General features: G+C 35.8%; 1 protein-coding gene across 1 annotated transcript in view; it reads right to left on the reverse strand.

Moving 5' to 3' along the window:
- The window catches only part of LOC100891802 (titin), a 36,462-nt gene extending 18,446 nt beyond the window's left edge, over nucleotides 1-18,016 (reverse strand). The window contains exons 1-10 of the mRNA XM_030973973.1: nucleotides 17,378-18,016; nucleotides 8,015-8,061; nucleotides 5,906-6,173; nucleotides 4,980-5,134; nucleotides 4,321-4,445; nucleotides 3,517-3,732; nucleotides 2,720-2,743; nucleotides 2,040-2,123; nucleotides 1,247-1,375; nucleotides 484-940 (exon numbers count right to left, since the gene is read on the reverse strand). Coding sequence (XP_030829833.1) covers nucleotides 484-940; nucleotides 1,247-1,375; nucleotides 2,040-2,123; nucleotides 2,720-2,743; nucleotides 3,517-3,732; nucleotides 4,321-4,445; nucleotides 4,980-5,134; nucleotides 5,906-6,173; nucleotides 8,015-8,061; nucleotides 17,378-18,016 — 2,144 coding nt within the window. The remainder of the gene's footprint in view (nucleotides 1-483; nucleotides 941-1,246; nucleotides 1,376-2,039; nucleotides 2,124-2,719; nucleotides 2,744-3,516; nucleotides 3,733-4,320; nucleotides 4,446-4,979; nucleotides 5,135-5,905; nucleotides 6,174-8,014; nucleotides 8,062-17,377) is intronic.
- Between the last annotated feature and the right edge of the window lie 1,939 nt (nucleotides 18,017-19,955).

The raw sequence follows: 19,955 nt of genomic DNA on the forward strand, positions 1-19,955 counted from the left end.
CTTTAAAAGAAAACAATACAAAAGGTAGAGAAACGATTAATGCTCGCTTTTTTTTTGTTACACCATATTATTTTAAGAAGAAAAATCTACTTTAATAACAATGACTGAACACATATTTTTAAAGCAAATAACGAGAATCGATAAGTTGAGAGACCAAGAAAAATCAAGAGGGACCACAGAAAGACATACACTTAGAGAAAAGGAGGGAGAAGAAATGAGATTGAAGCCTGAAGAAATACAAGGGAGATAAAATGACTCTTGAGACTGTACAAGAGAAAATAAACCACGATAGCGGGTCACGTTTTAAACAAAATGTGCATGGACTATCGTCATATCTATATTAAAAAAAAAATATATTATTATTATTATATAATTGAACGATTTATCATAAGAACACTATGGAAACAGAAGAAAAGGAAATAAAGCAATTTGTCAGCAACCACAGAGGTGTAAGCTGATATCTTGTTTGATGTATGCTCTTACCTTTTTCGTGGTGGAGGCTCTTTGGGTTTTTCGACAGGTTTGGGCTTTTCGACCGGTTTCGGCTTTTCGACAGGTTTCGGCGGCGGTGGTGGTGGAGGATCGGGCTTCTTCGGAGGAGGTTCGCGCTTTTTCGGCTCAATAGGCACCGTGGGTTTCTTTCCCTTCGGTGCAGGCGGTGGCGGAGGTGGGGTCAGCGGCCGGAGCCGTTCGGGTCTTTCCGGTGGCTTCCAAACCGTGCTTGTCGTCTTCGGTTCAGTCTTCGTCAACTCGAATTTTCGAGGCTCTTGCCATTCGGTTTCCTGTCGGGTGTGCTCGGCAAACTTCGTCGTCTGTTTCTCAGTTTTCTTCAGTTTGAATCCTTCACTTTTTGGAATGTTTAGATTTCGATCTGAGGAGAAGGGATCCTTGGATTCAATCACGTTCTTCTCAGTCTTCTTCAACTGAAATGCTTTAGGAGCTGAAATATAAGAATATGGTTCATCAAAAATTAGTCAAACAACCTGTAAACAAATGCATATAGGTGTCGGTAAAACCTTATGAATTGGAGTAGACAGTATCTTACCTGCCAAATAATTACCATTATTGAAAAAAGCTATACAGATTTTCGGATTTATAAAACAAATCATGAAATTAAAAATTGTCAACGATAGTGTGAGCCATAAACATTTAATCAAAATGTACCGTATTTGTCACGTAGATAAGGAAAGCCTTTGGAATCATTATTATTTTAATTGTAGTAATTAGAATACTCTTAATATCTTACGTTTGTATAGATTCTTCCTCCTCTCCGCCTCCTCCTCTTTTCGTATCACCTCTTCTTCCAGTCTCAACTTTCGAGCTTCTTCTAACTGTCGTTTTCTTTCCTCTTGGCGGCGCTCTTCTTCTTTAAGAGCTGAGTACCAAAAGAAATACAAAGTTCGTTATGACAATGGTGCTCGATTATTTCTGGGGAAAAGATCAATGTCTACTTGAAATAACCTTGATAACTGTTGTATGCCATTGTAAAATATACTTTTTATTAGGAAGGGGATCAATAAATATTATGCAGCTCTTTCTTGTGATTTACATAGTAGAACTGCAAAAATAAACTGAAAACGTGTGTTATAAAAACAACAAAGCAAAAAATTATAAATCGATCTGACATTTGATGATAACAAATATACGTTTAGACGAATCAATGACTCTCCTTTTCATTTGCAAGTTAGAAGAAGAAAATGTAATCATAAGAACAAAAAGTAATGCTATATGTGAGATAATCATTCATGTTCGGTAAATAGTACATCACAGGAAAAAATGTAGGAAAACAATTGTTTATTTATAGAAGATAATGAATGATATACATAACTTTGACCATCATGTGTGACAAAACAGGTTTTCAAAACGGTTTACATGTATATGAAGGGGCACTAGATATATTTTTAGAGAAATTAAAATAATACCATGGTGGGAAGGGAAAAACATGATTTAATAAATGATTTGAAGAATGTACTAGAAATATGGTGTTTTCCAAAGTATGAGTGAGAAATATTATGAAATGAATAGAAGTATGGATGGACCTTCTGAAGCAACACGGGTGGCAACCCCGGAGTCATCTGATTCGTCTCTCAAGGTGAAGTATTCTGGCCAATAGTGTTTGAGAGCTGTGATGACGTCATGAACAAAGAATGATAATGCAGAGTAGCGAAATGATGGTTGATGATTGGAAAATGGAGGAGAAACAAAAATAAAATAACGTTATTTCACATTTAAGGTGTGTACATTTCAATAATAATAATAATAATAATAATAATATTTAATTTTTATACAGCGCTTATTACAAATGTCTCTAAGCGCTTTACAAATATACTATGTTGCTATTTATAGGTAGTTTCTCTTTTTTCCGTTAACCTCTTCTTCCTATCCTTTTGTCATTAGTTTGTCTTCTATTCTTATTTTATATCTTATCCTATGGTATATGAATATCAGACGCAAATTTTTTTCACATCATGTTTAGAATTGTCATGCAGTCAATTCAACTTATACAAAATGGACATCTAATACCTCTATAAAGTTTAATAACATTAGTGTACGAAGCTATTGCCAGTAATGACAATTTCTTACATTTAATCAAACCGCATTATTGCATTTCATTTATCCGATGCAATATGACCTGCTTTATCATTTTCGGTAGGGAAACTAATTGAAACTACGACGTAAAAGAAAAAGAATAAACGACGTAAAAAAAAAAAACACTTACCTTCGCGACAAGCGTAGCAGTGTTCTGATCAATGAATTCGTAGGGAGGAAGAAAGTAAAATGTGTAAATATGGTTTGAGTGGAAAAGAGATCACATAGAATACAATTTGCTATTTAAGATTAAACATACACGTAGAAATACCATTATCTCAACGTCGTCGAGTGAAAATGTAAGGTGATAATACGTTATATCATACCAAGAAGATCCAGCCAATTTACCAAGTGGAAGTAGAAACTGATTTCTTGATTGAATTACTTATTACTGAATTTTTCGTTCAGTGAATAAGTCATTATTTCATGCACACAGTGCACATTAGTGTTGTAATAAATATGACTAAAATGTTAACACGGGCATGCTCTTTAAAACAAAGTAGGTTCAAACACTTAAAAAATGTCTTAACCTTATAAAATAATTAGCAAAGCTCACTCGCTGTTTTAAACTTGTGTTCTTGAAAGACGAATTGACGGTTATTCCATCTATTTTGTCAGAAGCCAGTGAATAACACAGAATGCTAAACCCATTGTAAACAAGAGGTTTTTTCCACTGCGTCATTGCCAACGCCAATCATGGCTTTGAAGGCAATTATAGGCATGCCTTGAACATGTTAAAGCTAGGCAATTATTTCAGTAATTCAATGCCATGTTACTTTGCACCCTTCATGTAACAATCATCTTCTAGTACGATGGAACCTTTTGCATGACGCGTCAAACACTCTTGCAAGTCTTTGACGCAGTAATACGTCACCAAATAACGCCTCGTGTGCAAAACGCAGCAACTTGACTATTATGTGCACTTACGTTCATGCAAACTGACCCCCTTGACGTCTCCTGCCCTGATCTTCTCCATGATAGACAGCGGGATCGGGGGCGGTTTCTCCCGCGGGATCGACGGGAGCGGGAGAATCGGCTGCTCCAGTTTCGCTACGTTGATGTAATTCAACATCGCCCATTCTCCCTCGTCGATCTCGGCATCGTAGTTGCTTTCGATGTCATCATCGCTAGAAGACATGTCGGCTTTAGGTGGAATAAAGACGTGATTTTGTGGCATGGGTGATAGGAAGAGGAGGAAGATGGGAGAGATGGAACGTTTGAGATGATTATGGATGGAGAAAAATGGGAGTGTATATGCAAGAATTGTATTCTGAATAAAAAAAGACTTGAGTGAAGAACCTAGTGATGAAGGATACAATAAAATGATTTGTTTTTCTGCCTGTAGAGAGAGAAAGTAGACTAGTTCGAGTCCAACTGGAAAAGTTTGAATGACAGACACCTTAGATCAGAAGGGTCCACACAATGTATGAAACGGAATGAATAGAAATAAACAGGTTTCATAGATGATTATGGGATAATGAATGACCAACTCGACTTTGATGACGTAATAAAATATGTAGAAAAGAATATTCATGCATGTGTATAGATTGAATTAATTTGATGAACAAAAGTATATGGAAAGATATTTAAAGCTTAAAAGTCTTTGGAATCGTCTTTTAAGCAAGTGGAAATACACAATAAATGTCATTTATGATCATGATTATAAAGATGAAATGTAAACTACATGTACTAGTAGGCCCAAAACCAACACCATCTTCATATTAAGTATACCTGATATACCCGATGATGGTTGAGGTGAACCGCCATCTTTGACGATTTGTCCGCTGTATGGCTCGGCGGTTTGATGGAACATGGTGTAACCACCACCTACACGACGTGGCTTCGTCACATGGACACTGAAATGAAATAAAAAGATAAAATAAATATAGTTTAGAAATCTTGACTGCATTTATGCGTACAAGCCGACATTCGGCCAAATTGTGAACTATTTTGAATAGAGGACGAAAGTGTGTTCATGAATCAAAATTAAAGCTTTGTCACTAAAGAAAGAGAAATATTAAAAACATAACATCAAGACAAAGTCATATCCAAAGTACTAAATGCACTAAATAAGGTACTAGAAAACTGAGACTTCATTTTGAACCCGGGACATTCAGGTTCCCAAACAGCTGCCCTAATACTGGGTTACTAAACCACTTTTTGGTGTTTTGCCCATGTACAGGTAAAAGCGTGTCGTTCAAAGTCACTGATGCCCCCTCCCCCGAAAAAATGAGTTGTGAATAGATGATTTAATTTACAAACAGAAGGCGATCTTAAACATTGAAAACAAACTCGTTTATCTTAAAAGGAAATGTTATAACCTTTTGTGAGTAAAAATAATTGTTTGAACCTACAATGTACAATTTGGTAAATTAATAGACAAAACTTACTGTGGTACTTTGCTGAGAGAGCAACCATAGCAGACTTGAGTGGTAGCAACGTGTTGTTGGGCGGGGCCATTTTGTGGAAGCAACTGCGCATGCTCGATGCCCCCTTGATCAACATTCGTGTCATCCGCGGGATTGTCAAAAATGAATATTGGTGCCTAATGATCGGAAGAAATGAGGTGAAAAATACTGAAATGTGAGAGATGAATGAATTGACTTTTCTCGCCTATGCTATCACATCAATAAAATGATTCTAATGATATTTAACAATGTTTTCGCATCCATTTTCATGACAAGACCCTCGATGCGCTATTGAGATCAAAATCAGTTGAATGATATCAACATAGTTATGAAATATTTCCGAACACTTTAAGTATGATAGGATTTGCGTGGTATAAACACGAAAGTGAAGAATCTCTTCGAAAACTATTGACTGTGAGACAGGTGAACTTGCACAGCTTCCGTTTCATGTACATATTGTACATCATTCTGTAATTATTACATAAAAAAGTAACACATTTAGATACACAATGTACCACACAATATCATATAAGCAAAATATGTAGTTTTTAACAGTATCTTTCTATTGCAATTTGTTCTTGCTACATGTAATTTCAAAATAAATATATTTACTAACCAAATGTTTTAGATCATCAATGGACCTCGATTTCCTTTAAATTTTTCCCAATTCAAAAGAAGATTGAGAAGAAGACTCCCATAAAACATATATCAAAAGCGTCACGGTCGGTATCATTATCAGTATCTCGCAACCACAAATCTTAGTCGATCTTTCTTTCTTCTTTTAAAGAAAATGCAACATTTATTATGAACCACACAACGTGATTTCAAAAAATCTCAAATTTTATCTCATCATCTTGAAACAAAGTTAACGAACAATTAAAATAATAATACCTTAATAAAGCTCTTACCTTGACACCAGATTGATGAGCAAGCTCGGCTGTACAACCGGAACAGAACTTTGGAGGTTGGGAGCTGTCATCCCGCCGAACGGTAGGGGTGAGTTCCTTGGGGTGGAGACGGGCAGTACCGACGAAAGGAAGATAGTCGGTGCTGTTCGGATCTGACGAAACCGACGTCGACCAGGACGACGACGCTGCCGCGGAGGCCTCCCATCGTTTCCTTAAGAGGTGAGAAGGGTAGCTGGCAGATAAGTTGGCGAAGAGACTGTCGTACAATCTGCAGATTTGAGAGGGGTAGATCAATGATTGTTATTTTTTCTATTGGAAGCATATTCTCTTTTTAGCATGCATATGCAGTGAAAGGAAAAAATAGCTGATAAAGAAACACCGTATTGCAGAATCATTATTTACGAACTTAAATTTCCAAATTATCGCTCTCGTTTTTGTCTTTTTATTTCACTATTTCTCAACCTTAATCTCTCTCCCTTTCTCTGTTTCTTTCTCTTTTTATCTCTTTCTCTCTCTCTCTCTCTCTACCTCTCTCTCTTCTCCACTCTCTCCTCAACTCGGTTTTTTAATGTGTAATCCAGAAATGTATTAATGTTGTCGAGATGGTATGCGTTACGCTCTTCTTAATTGAGGACATGGGGGGCGTTAATATCGCCTCACCATACCGTGTCCATACCTTTCCCAGTGCTCGAGTTCCTTGCGATTTCTCCAATATTCCCTTCTTCGTATGTACGCATTAAAAGCACGACAGCAATATCGTTCATTTCGTCTACTCTTCCTTGGATTATTATCTTGTGGTGAATTGTCAGTCATTTTCCGGGTACTTAGCACATTGCCCAAAACAATGAAAAGAATCCTTCCTTCTAGATTTGGGGTTGAACCTAAGTCTCCATCAATTCGTGTTCGTGCACCGTAACAAAAAAAACCTCATTGATGTGCAATGCTGATAAAGAAGCCGATTGTGATCCTAGAACAATACCCGACTGTCTTTTCGCAATGATCATACTACATTCTGTGTTAGTTATCATGATGATGCGATAACTTCAAGGAAATTATTATACCGAATCCACGAGATGAATGGTGTAATCACACATACAAATTCTCAAGGCAATCATTTTATTCTCTGTTTAAAGCGAAAAACCTCTGAAATATACAACACCATCGGCGAGAATCTTTGCACCTTCGCACAATTCCAAAAACGCGTAAAATTGCCACAAAATTAGAGTTTAGTGCTGTAGGATGCAGTTGTCATGACATTTAATTATTGAATCGCTATAACGCCTCTCAGTTTTGTCAGACTGATGTGAATGGGTGTTGAAGCTTATCTTTGCGTGTTTGTGTGTCTCAGGATTGCAATATTCCCACCTGCCTACCGACAGGCGAAGTCGCCTGATAAATTGATTTCTTCAACTTCTGGTCAATAATTAAAACATTGTTCAAATCTACAATGACACTATACACAGCGCGTGAGCAAATCGTGCACCTGTTTCGTACGGAGGCAATTAAACAAAACGGATTGCCTGCCTGCACTCTGCCTGCACTACCCTATAGTGTTCTCTTTTCAGCAACAGTTAGTTACTTTAGTTTTTATGATTCCGAAAGCTGTTAAGTTTATTTAAAAGGTGTTATATTTCCCGACATGTTTATAAACAGATGATTAAATATCAAACATGAGAGGATGCAAAGGAACACTACAACATGTCCGTTTACACTAACAAGTGTCAAATTCATGCCCTGTGACATCGATTGCCTCTCAGCTTTGCTTAAACAATGTTTTCAAACGTCGTAATTATTCGGAAGGACTTGAAAATATAGAATTTAAGACGTGTTACTTTCCTGACATGTTTACCAGCAGACGGTTAGAAATTTACACTTGATTGAGTGGAACACTATACATTGTCCGTGTATATCATCGGTATAAAAACTATACCCTGAGCACAAACTAAGTCGTTGTTCAAGTATGTTACGACTTTAAGAAGTTTGGTAAAAATAAGAAACATATGCGTGTGTTTGGGGTAATTTTTCACCCGATTATGGTTAAATTTGTATTCATTTTGTCCTTTCAGAGAGTATAGGCCAAGGTGAAATAAAGGAAGGGAGTATACTTACGCATCAATAGGTGGAAGTGTAGCTTGCTTTTCGGCACACTTCGCGTCCTGTATAATTATAAAGGAAAAGGGAAATGGAAAAACAAATTTAGCAATCAACCGGCATTCCTGTATAGCTTTGATAACAATAATAACACAATTTTTTAAAGGTGAAATGAATGTAATTGTGTAATTCCATCTACAAAAAATGTGCATTTTGGAATAAGATGAGACAAACATGCAATGATAAACGCGCAATACACATGAGTTAAATATTTGACATCGTTCGTTAAGATAATCCTTGTAATCAACTTGGAAAACATTTTATTGTAACAATTGAAAATATTTATTGTGATTAAAAATGGCCCATGTATAATTGTATATATATATATATATATATATATATATATATATATATATATATATATATATCTCTCTCCCTCTCTCGCTCTCTCGCTCTCTCATATCTCTCCCTCATGGCCTATTCAGATCATCCTAATAGCATTTACATACCAGATAAATTGTTTTCACGATAGGAAACTGAAATTCGAAAAACGACAAAGTTGGCACACTTAATGTTCCACCAAACGACATTTTAGAAGATTTAGGCGCAACCGTACGTTGCACTCATGACAAATAAAATACATCGAGTATCACCCTGCTTATAAAAAATAGCCTTTCCTTCAGCATTCAAGTACTGCCTCTCCTAACCCATTCATGCCAATGTATCCACTTTCTTCAGACAGAGGAAATGTAAATAGTGACCTAAGAGTAAATCAAACTTTAAACAGAATGAAGTCGGACTTCATTTGACTTAGTTTTCAATTTAAAAGCTTTTAGCGGGTTCATACTGTTTACCGATGTCAAGAGACACAAGAGGTGTTGAATGTGTACTTGATATTCACAGGTGAGGCAGTTGGTGCGATGTCGCCCTCTGGTGTTGGTGAGAGAAAAATCATTGACAAAATGTGGACTGCAAAGCATATTTTCATTTTACACATGTACATGGGCAAATTGTTTAATAGATCTAGTGTTAAACAATTAAGAAAAATCGTAAAATTCATTCACAGTCATAATACAATTCTTTTCGTTGGATTCTAAGGCTGAAAGGCATGGTCCTATTTTTGTTATTAAAACTGTAGTTACTCGTAGTGGTAGACAAACCAAACCACGTGATATTTTAGACTTATAACTTAAAACTGTATAGTGTATACTTAGTCTTTAGCTCATGTATATTGTGTTTTAGAAACATCAAAATGTATATATCTGTGTATGTTATTATCATATCTTACTTTGTGTTATATATCTTTCTGTATTGTATTGTAAATATGTTGTGCTCACATATCCCTGAAGGGGGTCGATAGAGTCCAATACATCTTATCTTATTATATCTTCCATGCTATCAGGTATCGACTCTCTTATTCATTTTATCAAACCGTTTATCGGTGTTAAAGGAAGAAATATTTACATTTTTTTAATGTGGCACGTGATTTCGTAATGTCTTTCGTAAAGACGCATAAATTGAAAAAAATGGTAATTGTAGAATGGTATTGTGAATGTATTTACCGCACCTCCATCTTTAGCATTATTTTTTAAAGAATTTATCCTCTAACACGAGCCAAAATATTAAAAACTTGAAGTGCAATGTCACAATATCTTTGCTGTTTAAAAAATCCAAGATTTAATTGCTTATTCTAGTTTTCAGTTTATTGAGCTTTGTTTGATTAATTCATATTCCACGAAATTAGTCAAGATTATGACAAATTATCATCACCTCACTATATCTTGTTTGTTCTATCATTCTGAACTTTGTCTCCCGAATTCAAAGGACACTTTGCTACTTGATTTTGCCTTCAAATACACAATAAAACTGATCTCTAGATAATTCACGGTCGTTATTGTAAGGACTGTTCGACATCTAATGGACCAAACTTTTTCAATAAAGGAATTCCGAGTAATTCATTATCGTGCCTGCTTCTCGATCGTAATCAGGGACGTATGTTTTTGCTTTCCTAAAATATACATATCTTTTTCAACTGATGATCGGACTTAGGACTCATTAATTCCTTTCTGTTAAGAAATCATCTTGTCAATATTCATTTGCTACACACAATACGGGATATGACTGTGAAAGGCTTTAAAATTTAATTTCGATGTCTGAAACTACAGGCACGATCGTTTTAGTCCACCATTAACACGACAATGGTATCGTCATTAAAAAAGGAGAGTAATATTTCAAGCACATTCAACAGTTATAAGGAACGGGTACTTAATTTTATCTTTCGGGAGAGGAAATTACATAAATTAGTATTAAAAAAAATTATAAAAATTAGAATGCTGTTCGGCCACTGATCGACTAGATTCAAACTTCCATTGCACGTCGCCATAGGGTTCGAAGATAAAACGTAAACATTCTTGTTTTTTTTTTCTTTTCTCAACATTATCTAATTACATTTTCTCACATACAACAATGTTTCCAATTGGAATTGTTTATTCTTGAAAAGTCTGCTACCATAATTATTTCGATAACAGCCAACGACTTCGCTACCCATATCACTTTCAAGACCTGATGGCCCACCGTCATGCGACACATGCTCTAGCGACGATGCTCAGAGATTAATTTCCATCATTAATCGAACTCCTGACTTTAACCAATCAACCTGTAAACTTAACATTAAACCTCATCTACAATCCTAAACCTAATCTAAACCCCAGACAATCCAAACCCTAACCCCATAACACTGACGGAACAAAGACCGTGTTGCGCTTGTTACCAGAGCATGATTAGTATGTCGGCTCACCGAACCGAAAGCACCGAGAAACGAGTACCATTCTCGTTGCTAAGGGGAACGCGACGCTTGTCGTACCGCCCCCTTGTTCGGAGCAACGTGCATTAACGTGGCCGTGTCAATTTTGTGTGAAGCAGAGTCGGCTGTCATATAATACCATGAAGATGTACTTGCTTGACCTACGGATTAGGATAGCATTCCATCTTATTGAGTCAATGTCAATCCGTATTGAGTCAATGTCAATCCGTATTATCATTAGTCAAGGCTGAATGAGAGAAGTGCATGACCCTTTCCACGGTATTGGCAAAGTAAAGTTTCGAGTTTCACCTATATATCAAACCACAACCACTCATTATATTTAGTATAGGCCTACTTGTTCGACTTATGTAAAAAAAAAAAAAAATAGATGAACAAGTATTTCCAGTTGTATTTTCTTTACATTGGCAATAAGCAATACACTTACTAAGGTTGCATAATACTAAGAAATATACTATCTTCTTATAAATTTGAGTCTGGTGTTGGTATATAAAATGTCTCTCTCGAACAGACTTTTTGTTTAAATCCATTCTCAAATCATAGAGATTAAAGTCATACGTTTATGGGGGGAAGGCTACAGGGGATCTCGTACCAAGATTCCGGGGGTGTTGATCAAATAATAAAAACACAATAAAACTAGAAGCACAATGACATATGGGTACAATTATTGATAGATTCCTTGAAACGCGTTCTTGCTGTTCATTTGGTTATTTCCCTGTCCGTACCATTATTATAACCCCTTAACATGCATAGTTCTATCATCGATGAATGACGAAAGAAATAAATATTTTATCGAGGGGTTAGGTTTGTACTATTACGTTCAATAAGATAATCATTCTGTCATTAAAAAACACATGAACAGTTCGCATTTTTCTACTTTATATAGACTCTCTTATCATGCTAGGGTAAATCTTTGATTTGAAGCTATCAAACGGCAATAAATAAACTTGTTTACTATTAATTGACTATTTTATTCACTTGCGATTGTGACCTTAAAACGATTTTACTGCGGTGGATAAAACCACATTATCAATGCCAGCCACGTCCATGTTGTATTCAATCAAGCATTAATTGCATTGTCTCTCTCAGTAAAGCATGAAAGAAAATGGCCAAGCCGAAAGTAATTAGCAAAGTTAGACTTCGATTACTAATTAAGGGTTTGTTTTGCTAATAAGCATAGAGGTATTGGCTGTTTACTCAAGGACTATCAAAGAATCGTCATTAAATAGGGCACCATGACTACATGAGATGAGGTGTTCTTTTAGTACAGATATTTCTGAAACAATGATTATGCTGACATGTAAATGTAATAATGCATGAACCGATGTAAGCGCTATATCAATTTAGTGATTACTAATCTCGTTTATTAGGTTGAGATTAGAATATAATGTTAAAACGGAGCAAATCTCGAACTGTAATTTGAATCATATCAAAATTGATTCATTTATTTCTTGATAACCATTTTCGTTATACACGCTTTTTGTTTCCTCGAATTTACAACCCATTCCACTTTGATTGCTGACTTTATTTTTGCAAAACTTAATTTCATCCTTTTTCACTCTAATGACATGCACGTTCGAGCCAAGGAAGTAAATGAAAAGTTCTTGATCCACTTTGATCTGGGGCTATTAACAAGTCAGACAAGGACTGTCTACCAGTACCACCACAACCACACTAATTGCGGTTATATTTCTCCGATCCCAAATCAATATCGTTCATGTTTTGTATGTTGCAGTATAAGACTCTATAAGGTAACGGATTGTATTGTTTGGGATCGCTGTGGCAAATTGCCCTTAGGCGCTTATAAATAGTTGAAGTGACGGGATCAATAGTTAGATAAAACGAGAAAGGTGGACGCTTGTATTGTTTCGGTGCTAAGGAACATTTTGATGACAAGTTTTTTATTGATTAGAATGCCGAGAGAATGGGAACGTGCTGGAAAGATGTGACGAAAACAAGTAGAGAAATGAGTTGATGGAGGAGAGAGACTAACATGGTAACGAAGGATGCGATCATGCGAACATACACTAATGAGAAAGCCCTGAATAAAAGGATGACATGATAGAGAAAAGCGATGGAATCGCACTCCCATACCAAGAAACGGAGAGACGCAATTTGCAAAAAGACAAAGAGAAAATAATCATCAGGAGCGGTTCTAGAAGAATAACTGTCGGGGGAGCTTGTGTTGAGGCGTAAAATAATGGCGGAATGCCCCCCCCCCCCCCAAAAAAAAATACACGCACAACAACAACAACAATAATAACAACAACAACAAACAACCTAAAAAAAAAAAGACCCCCCCCCCCCCACAACAACAACAAAAAAAAAACAAAAAACTAAACAAAAGGAAAAAATATTGTAAACATAGAACCGCTACTAATCATCACACAAACACGAAACAAAACACAAAAAAGTATGGGAATTAATCAGGATACTATGAAGTTGATAAATTCCGATGATACATCACGTATAAGAGGTTTTCATGGCATAGGATCATTGTGGGAAAGCTAGGACGGTATCATTATTATAAAGTTTTATATAATTATAATGATAAATATCTAAAATCTAAAAATATGAAGGACCTTTATAATATAGTTCGATCCAGCATGTTGAAAAGGTGGTCATTCCTCGGCCCTTTTAAATGGTGATTTAACATTTTAGTTGTTAGAGTAAATTTGTTTATCTAACCTAACATTCTTCTGTTTTCATCTATCAGAAATATAAACGCAATAGTAATGCAAAACATATCGTTTTTGTTATTCTAAATTAAGAGCAAAGTGTATCTTTTTGTTCAAAGATTTCGTCAAACGAGAAAAAAAAAAAGATCGTTGGCATGGAGACAACCCGAATGTAAACATGTAGTCCTCTTATCTGTGTTTAATTAGTGACGCTCGTTATCAGATTTCTTGCAGGAGACATGTAGGAATATTTGCCAACCAGATCTCAAAGATTAAATAACTTAACAATCAATTGTTTCCATTTAAAAACGGGGTCATAATACAGTGGATGAATTCAGCTTACAAATTATATGTTCAAATCCTGATTCCCCTCTATGCTATACTCATAATTTTACATTGCACGTTTCTTGTAATCTGTATTTCATGCAGTCTAGAACCGGCTTGCCTTCAACTGAAATGGACGTTAAAATAATATTTCACTAAAATCATTGCACAGTTCGGGAACAGAAATTAACGGAAATAAATTGAATTGAAGAAAACTACACACTCCGTTGTGCTTTCACGAATTGCCTTTAATTGTATTCAGTGTCTCAACGAAATAAGGGATTAAGTGGAGTTTAAGAATATATATAAAAGAATCGGATCGGGTTAAACTTACATCCCGTATTAAAGCAGGCAGAACGGCGATAGTAAAAGGAAGAACGCTGTAAACGCATAAAGATGAGGAGCATATAAAATACTTCGTAGCCTCTTGGAAAAGTATTATAGCACGATTTGGACGATATATGTGAATAGAGAGATAAAAGGGAACAAACATCTAATCCTAAAAGTACACTAAAAGTACATAAAAGATTCACAGAAGATCCTACATTGGAGAGTTCTTGAGAATTGTCCCATTTATTGATACAAGAGAATTGAGAAGCCATACTTATGAATAGAGAGTGGGTCTGGTGTTGGGCGACAGTAGCTCGAGTCATGCAGTGAATCGGATTTAAAGTAGGAGAGATTATTGTGAGAATATAAAAGGGATGGCCCTGGAAACCATATAAAATAGACAAAAAGAGTAAATAGAAACCTTGTGAATCTTTTCTGTAATTGTTAGACTTAAAGCCCACGTGGTGTTCATAACTCCCATAATCATAATAATATATCACTTTCTTTGTCTTTTAACCATGAACACCTGTTGAAGATTATGTGAAACTGACCAATGCTGATACCAAACATTTAATCCAATTTTTTTTTTAATTGAGGCCGCCATCCTAGTCAAGCATCGCTTATGATTGCGGTCTCCTGCTCCTTTTCAACTGATAGTTAGGATAATACTTTAAATGTATGATAATATGTCATGGAAATATTACTTCGTTGTTATTATGTACATATATTATGTTTTAAAAAAACATTTTGACATGACAAAATTATTGTATATATATGTTGTATTATACCTTACATGTATATGTTCTTTGTTATTCAGTTATATTATATTTGGAAAAATGCAGAAATAACAACAACAACAAATATATATATATATATATGTGTTTGTAAAGATCTCAACTTACACCTTTCAAACGTGCATTTGGGAAAGTGATAATAGGTAGAATATTCAACGTTTAAATAATTCCATGTCGAAACAGGAAAGTATACGTCTTGAGCTTAAGAGTATTTTGATGAGCACAATTCACTTTGGGATTCTATACGTCAACGTATATCTCGGCTAATCATTAATCAACTTATATCAGTACCAACACTAGCCAAGCCTAACTCTCAAGCTTATACCCTTTTTTTAAATTAGACGTTTAGTCAATTTGTCATACAATTTAAAACTCCGGCTTGTTCTTTAATTTTGTAAGCCTTTCTTTTACATAATGTTGTTGTTTGTTACATCGAACGACGAATATTGATTGAACAATCAAAGACGGAAGCCTTTGTCACTGCAAGGAGCAGTCCCCTTTTTCCCTAAAATGATAGCGTTATATTTAAAAGTTGAAACGTGAACTATCATGGCTATGACAACTGTTTGAGAAATTGAGGGCCGATGTATAATGAACACATGCACGTGTAATGTACACCCTTTCAAAACCTTTTTATAACATTCCATAACATTTCATAACTTCGGTATTTTCCGCCTAAATACATGCGTTTACAAAATACACTAATACATCAGTCACATCGAGAGAGAAAAGACCGATTCTTGGCAATTTGGGGTATGATAAAGTTATGAAATGTTCGGTCTTTTTTCGGTCCGTTGTCCCTCTGATGTTGGTCTTACGTCGGTCTCGTTGAGGCATCACAAAACGACGAAAGTTAAACAAGAACAAATTTCTCTTTTAACATGTGTAAAAGATTATCTTTTAATTGGATGAATTTGTTTAATCGCTTTCAACCAGTTGGAAAATATAGTCATGCAGAATTACACAACTTTCGTATTGTCTTCACAGAATTCTAGTATATAGGGCATCCCTGTAATCATGATTGTATAGTTCATTGATAATGTTCAATTGGACTCAGGGGTTTAAACTTCACCCCCTGCATGTGATCTCCTGATAATGTCCATTGTTCAATTTGAAATATGAACCCGACGGGGGGTAAATGTTTTATTTATTTATCAGTATTTGTAAAAGATAGATACGCTCTATTCGTTTTCAATAACCCTAAGTTATCTTTTGGTAGCTGCCTTAGTTAGTGACTATAGCCATCTTGCATAATAGTCGGACAGTGATTTTCTTTTTTTCACGCTTGTAAAATAGATATTTGTTTATCATAAATTGTGATACATAATTAAAATATCAATCTATCTAGTCATGAAAAGAATAAAAGTATTACCTATTAATCATACTGCTATACCGTGTTTAGATTATGGTTCAGAATTATATATTATAGTAAAGTTTTCCTATTACCTCTATCCCGCCTGGATGATATCTTGAGTTCGTCGCTATGCTTGATTGTATTATTATTCCTATAAGAATGAAATCTTTATTAAACAACAACGAGAACAACTCATGCCAAAAAGCATGAAAATGGGCCAACAGACATTGTTATATGTGCCACGTGTTTTTTAATATTTCTTATCAATAATAATGGTTGTAACACTTTGATACCATGTTAATACCAAATAAAATATTCAATATTCTAATTAGTAAGAAATTTTAATCTTTGAAAATAGCATTGCTGTGTATTAAATTGTTCATCGTTGTGCTCCCGTACTTAATTACAAATATTTGAAAATATTTCTCCTCATCATTAAAGCATTCGGATTCCTTACAACTCCATAATTATATTATGCCGCATTGTTGTGGTACATGTACATTGCATTCAATTGTAAAGTTTGTGTTCAATTATCATAAAATAATGTGATACTCCATGTACTCTCTTGCCATTAAAACATGTGATTTTACCCTGGCAATGTATCCCAAAAAGAAAAAAACTTAACATTATAAAATTCTGAAAACCAATTCTGATGCAGAATTCTTTGTGAAATACATAGAATTGTTGATCATATTCATGTTTCAATGGTTCCAACATTGTCCATGATGGTGAAAGCATTATTAAAAATTGCCTTTCCAGTAGAATTACCTACTAGGGATAATAGTTTTGATTTCGTTTTTCTTTAATGCAGGAATTGAAATTGATGCGATCTTTTAATCTAATTTCAATATTGGGGTAAGATTCAGAAAATACTTTTGAATGAATATTACCTTTTCAGAAATATTTCAAAAAGATTGAATGTACTCCATTTGGATGAATCAATGATCTGCAAATCGTAGATTCCCTTTCGTTCCCTAGATCATATACTTCTTTACTTAATCATTCAGAAGAATAGCAAATAGGATGAGAGAATGTAAAAACTCATTGAATATAAAAATGATAAAAGGAATGATAACTTACGGATTTAGTTCTTGGAAAAGTCCCGCTCCTTTTTCTACGCTCTTTCCTATTTCTCTTCGCCTCAAGGTAACCACCTTTGAGTGAGGTTATAGGACCAGTTCTTGTAAAGTCAGGTCGAGCCGGTACAGGAGCGTGAGGCAATCTCCACTCCTCAGGGTACTGGGGCCAGTTGCCCTCGGCAAGTCGTGCTCTGGCCCGGGCAATGGCCTTTTGGTAAGTGTTGTCCAGCCAGGAAGCTTTGACTCGTCGAGTCAAAAAATGAATAGACTGCTTCTGTCCTTTACGAGTTCTTGCATCCTGGACCTGGTCGTCCTCTTTGAAGGAAATGACCAGGGGATTCCGACGGTCGACGTCCAACTCCTCGCCGTCACCGGCATCATCCTCGATCCCATGATCGTGGACGTTATCAGCAAGCACTGCATTCTCGTCCAAAGTGATTACTGTCCCATCATCTCGCGTGATTAACTTGAGGACGCTCTTGTTCTTGGACGCTCTGGATGTTACAGAGGTGATCTCTGATGATGCCGCCGCAACAGGGTCCACAGAACTGTAGTCGTCCGCTGAAAACCCGCTGTCACTCTCATAGTATCGGTCATGGTAGGCCACGGGGTGTTTCAGCGAAGGGTTGAGCAACTCCATGTCTCTTCTCAACGAAAACTTCGACAAAATTTTCCTTCTGGTAATACTACATCGCTTCGCTTCTTACCCATTCTCCATAGTAAATATGATTTTCTATTCGAAATATCCGACTATGTTTCTTACATTATCCTCTAAACTCTACTTTGCGCTTGTCAGTGAACAGTTTACAAACAATTCGTAATAACACACTGTATTTGTCCCCATGGAAGCTTTTCACAATGGGCCTCCTAATCGTCATAGGCCGATTGACATACTCGATTGAATACCCGGTACCCAATTGTGTTCCTTTGCTTACGTATGTTATCATCGATCTTTGGCCGGACCCTTTACTGTAGCTCGGAGCCCGTGAAGTGGCAGACTGGTGATCTATCACTTCTCAGGATACTTAACTGTGCGAACATCTCTCTCCGGACACTTGTCTCTTGTAACATTTAACCGTTCGTTATATTTCCCCAAATCTGATATTCATGAATATATATTTTCAACATATATATTTTATAACTTTATTAGCAACTTTCTCCAAATCCGAAATGCCACTTTCTTTCTATGCCATATCTTAATCATTTAGTGCGAATGGACACAGTCCCTATTATGTAGTTCATAGGAGGATCATCGTTTTCATGTTAACCGTCGCAAATCTGTCTATACAAGTATCATTGCCATGGTGACAAGATATGGGTAGCTCGCCATGTATCCATTTACCTCATCCGGGTTGAGTATTGCAAAGGACGAAGAATGGGATTTGAACCTGTATAGGACTGTCTACCTTATCACGGTCTAATAACTTATCCGTTAGACCACAACACCCCTGTTAAATCTCTCTTTCTCTCTCCCTTTCATTCTCTTTCATTTGGCATCATAAAAAGGGCACTACAAGTCATAAATACAGATAAACGGCCAGGTCCTGTAAGAAGCAACTTGTTCTTGTACATTAGGCCCCTAAGGTAAACACACTATCAAATTAAATTGAAAAATAAATACAACTAAACTAGGCATATATACGTACATTTCGAAGAAGAAGAAAACAGAGACCGACCATTAACTATCAGCAGGTATCACCAACGTATATGCGCCCACAATCACACACAAACATACAAGAGCAATACACAAAAGTGAGAAGAGGTGGGATTGGGAATGAGAAAGAGAAGAAAAGGAAGAGATCAAAATGAGAAAGATAAGAAAGGGGTCTACTCAATCAGGGATTGTTTCAATAATGTAACTTTTGAATAGAGTTCTAAAATGAGAAACTACAAAACATCATCATCATTAATACTATTGGTATTATCATTTTTGTTATTATTATCATCATCATTGACGTAATTATTATTATTATTATTATTATTATTATTATTGTTATTATTATTATTATCATTATTACCATTTTCATTGCTATCATTATTGTTGTTGTTATTGTTGGTGTTAATCTTCGTCTAATTCCCCTGTTTTTAGTGTGGATCCGGCACTAGAGGGACATAATCGTGGGGTGCCCCAGACATGAGTTGTTGGAGGGTCAAATGAAGGGATGTGGGAAAAGATTGTATTACCTTCTATGTCATTTTCCCTATCTTTTTTTCTTTCTCCTTCTCCTCCCCCCTTCGGTTCTTATTCTTCTCATTCTTTTCTTTCTTTCTTTCTCCTTCTCCCCCCCCCCCCCCCCCTTCGGTCCTTATTCTTCTCATTCTTCAATTTGTTTCATCTACTCTATTTTTATTTCTCTATCCCTCTTTCTATCTCTAGTAACTTTCTTTGCCTATTCGTCATTCGATTTTGTTTTTTTTGTTTCAGGGAAACGTGCCCCCCCCCCCCCCATGCGACCGTAACGCTTAAAAAAATGGCCTCCCTATACTTTCTCGAACTTTTAAAATAAAAACAAAATGAAGAAAAAAATACATTTTGTACACAACGAGCTTACAACTACAAAGGATTTTAAGTTTCAAAT

The sequence above is a fragment of the Strongylocentrotus purpuratus genome, unplaced genomic scaffold, assembly GCF_000002235.5.
Source record: "Strongylocentrotus purpuratus isolate Spur 01 unplaced genomic scaffold, Spur_5.0 spur5_scaffold_7, whole genome shotgun sequence".
Taxonomy (NCBI): domain Eukaryota; kingdom Metazoa; phylum Echinodermata; class Echinoidea; order Camarodonta; family Strongylocentrotidae; genus Strongylocentrotus; species Strongylocentrotus purpuratus.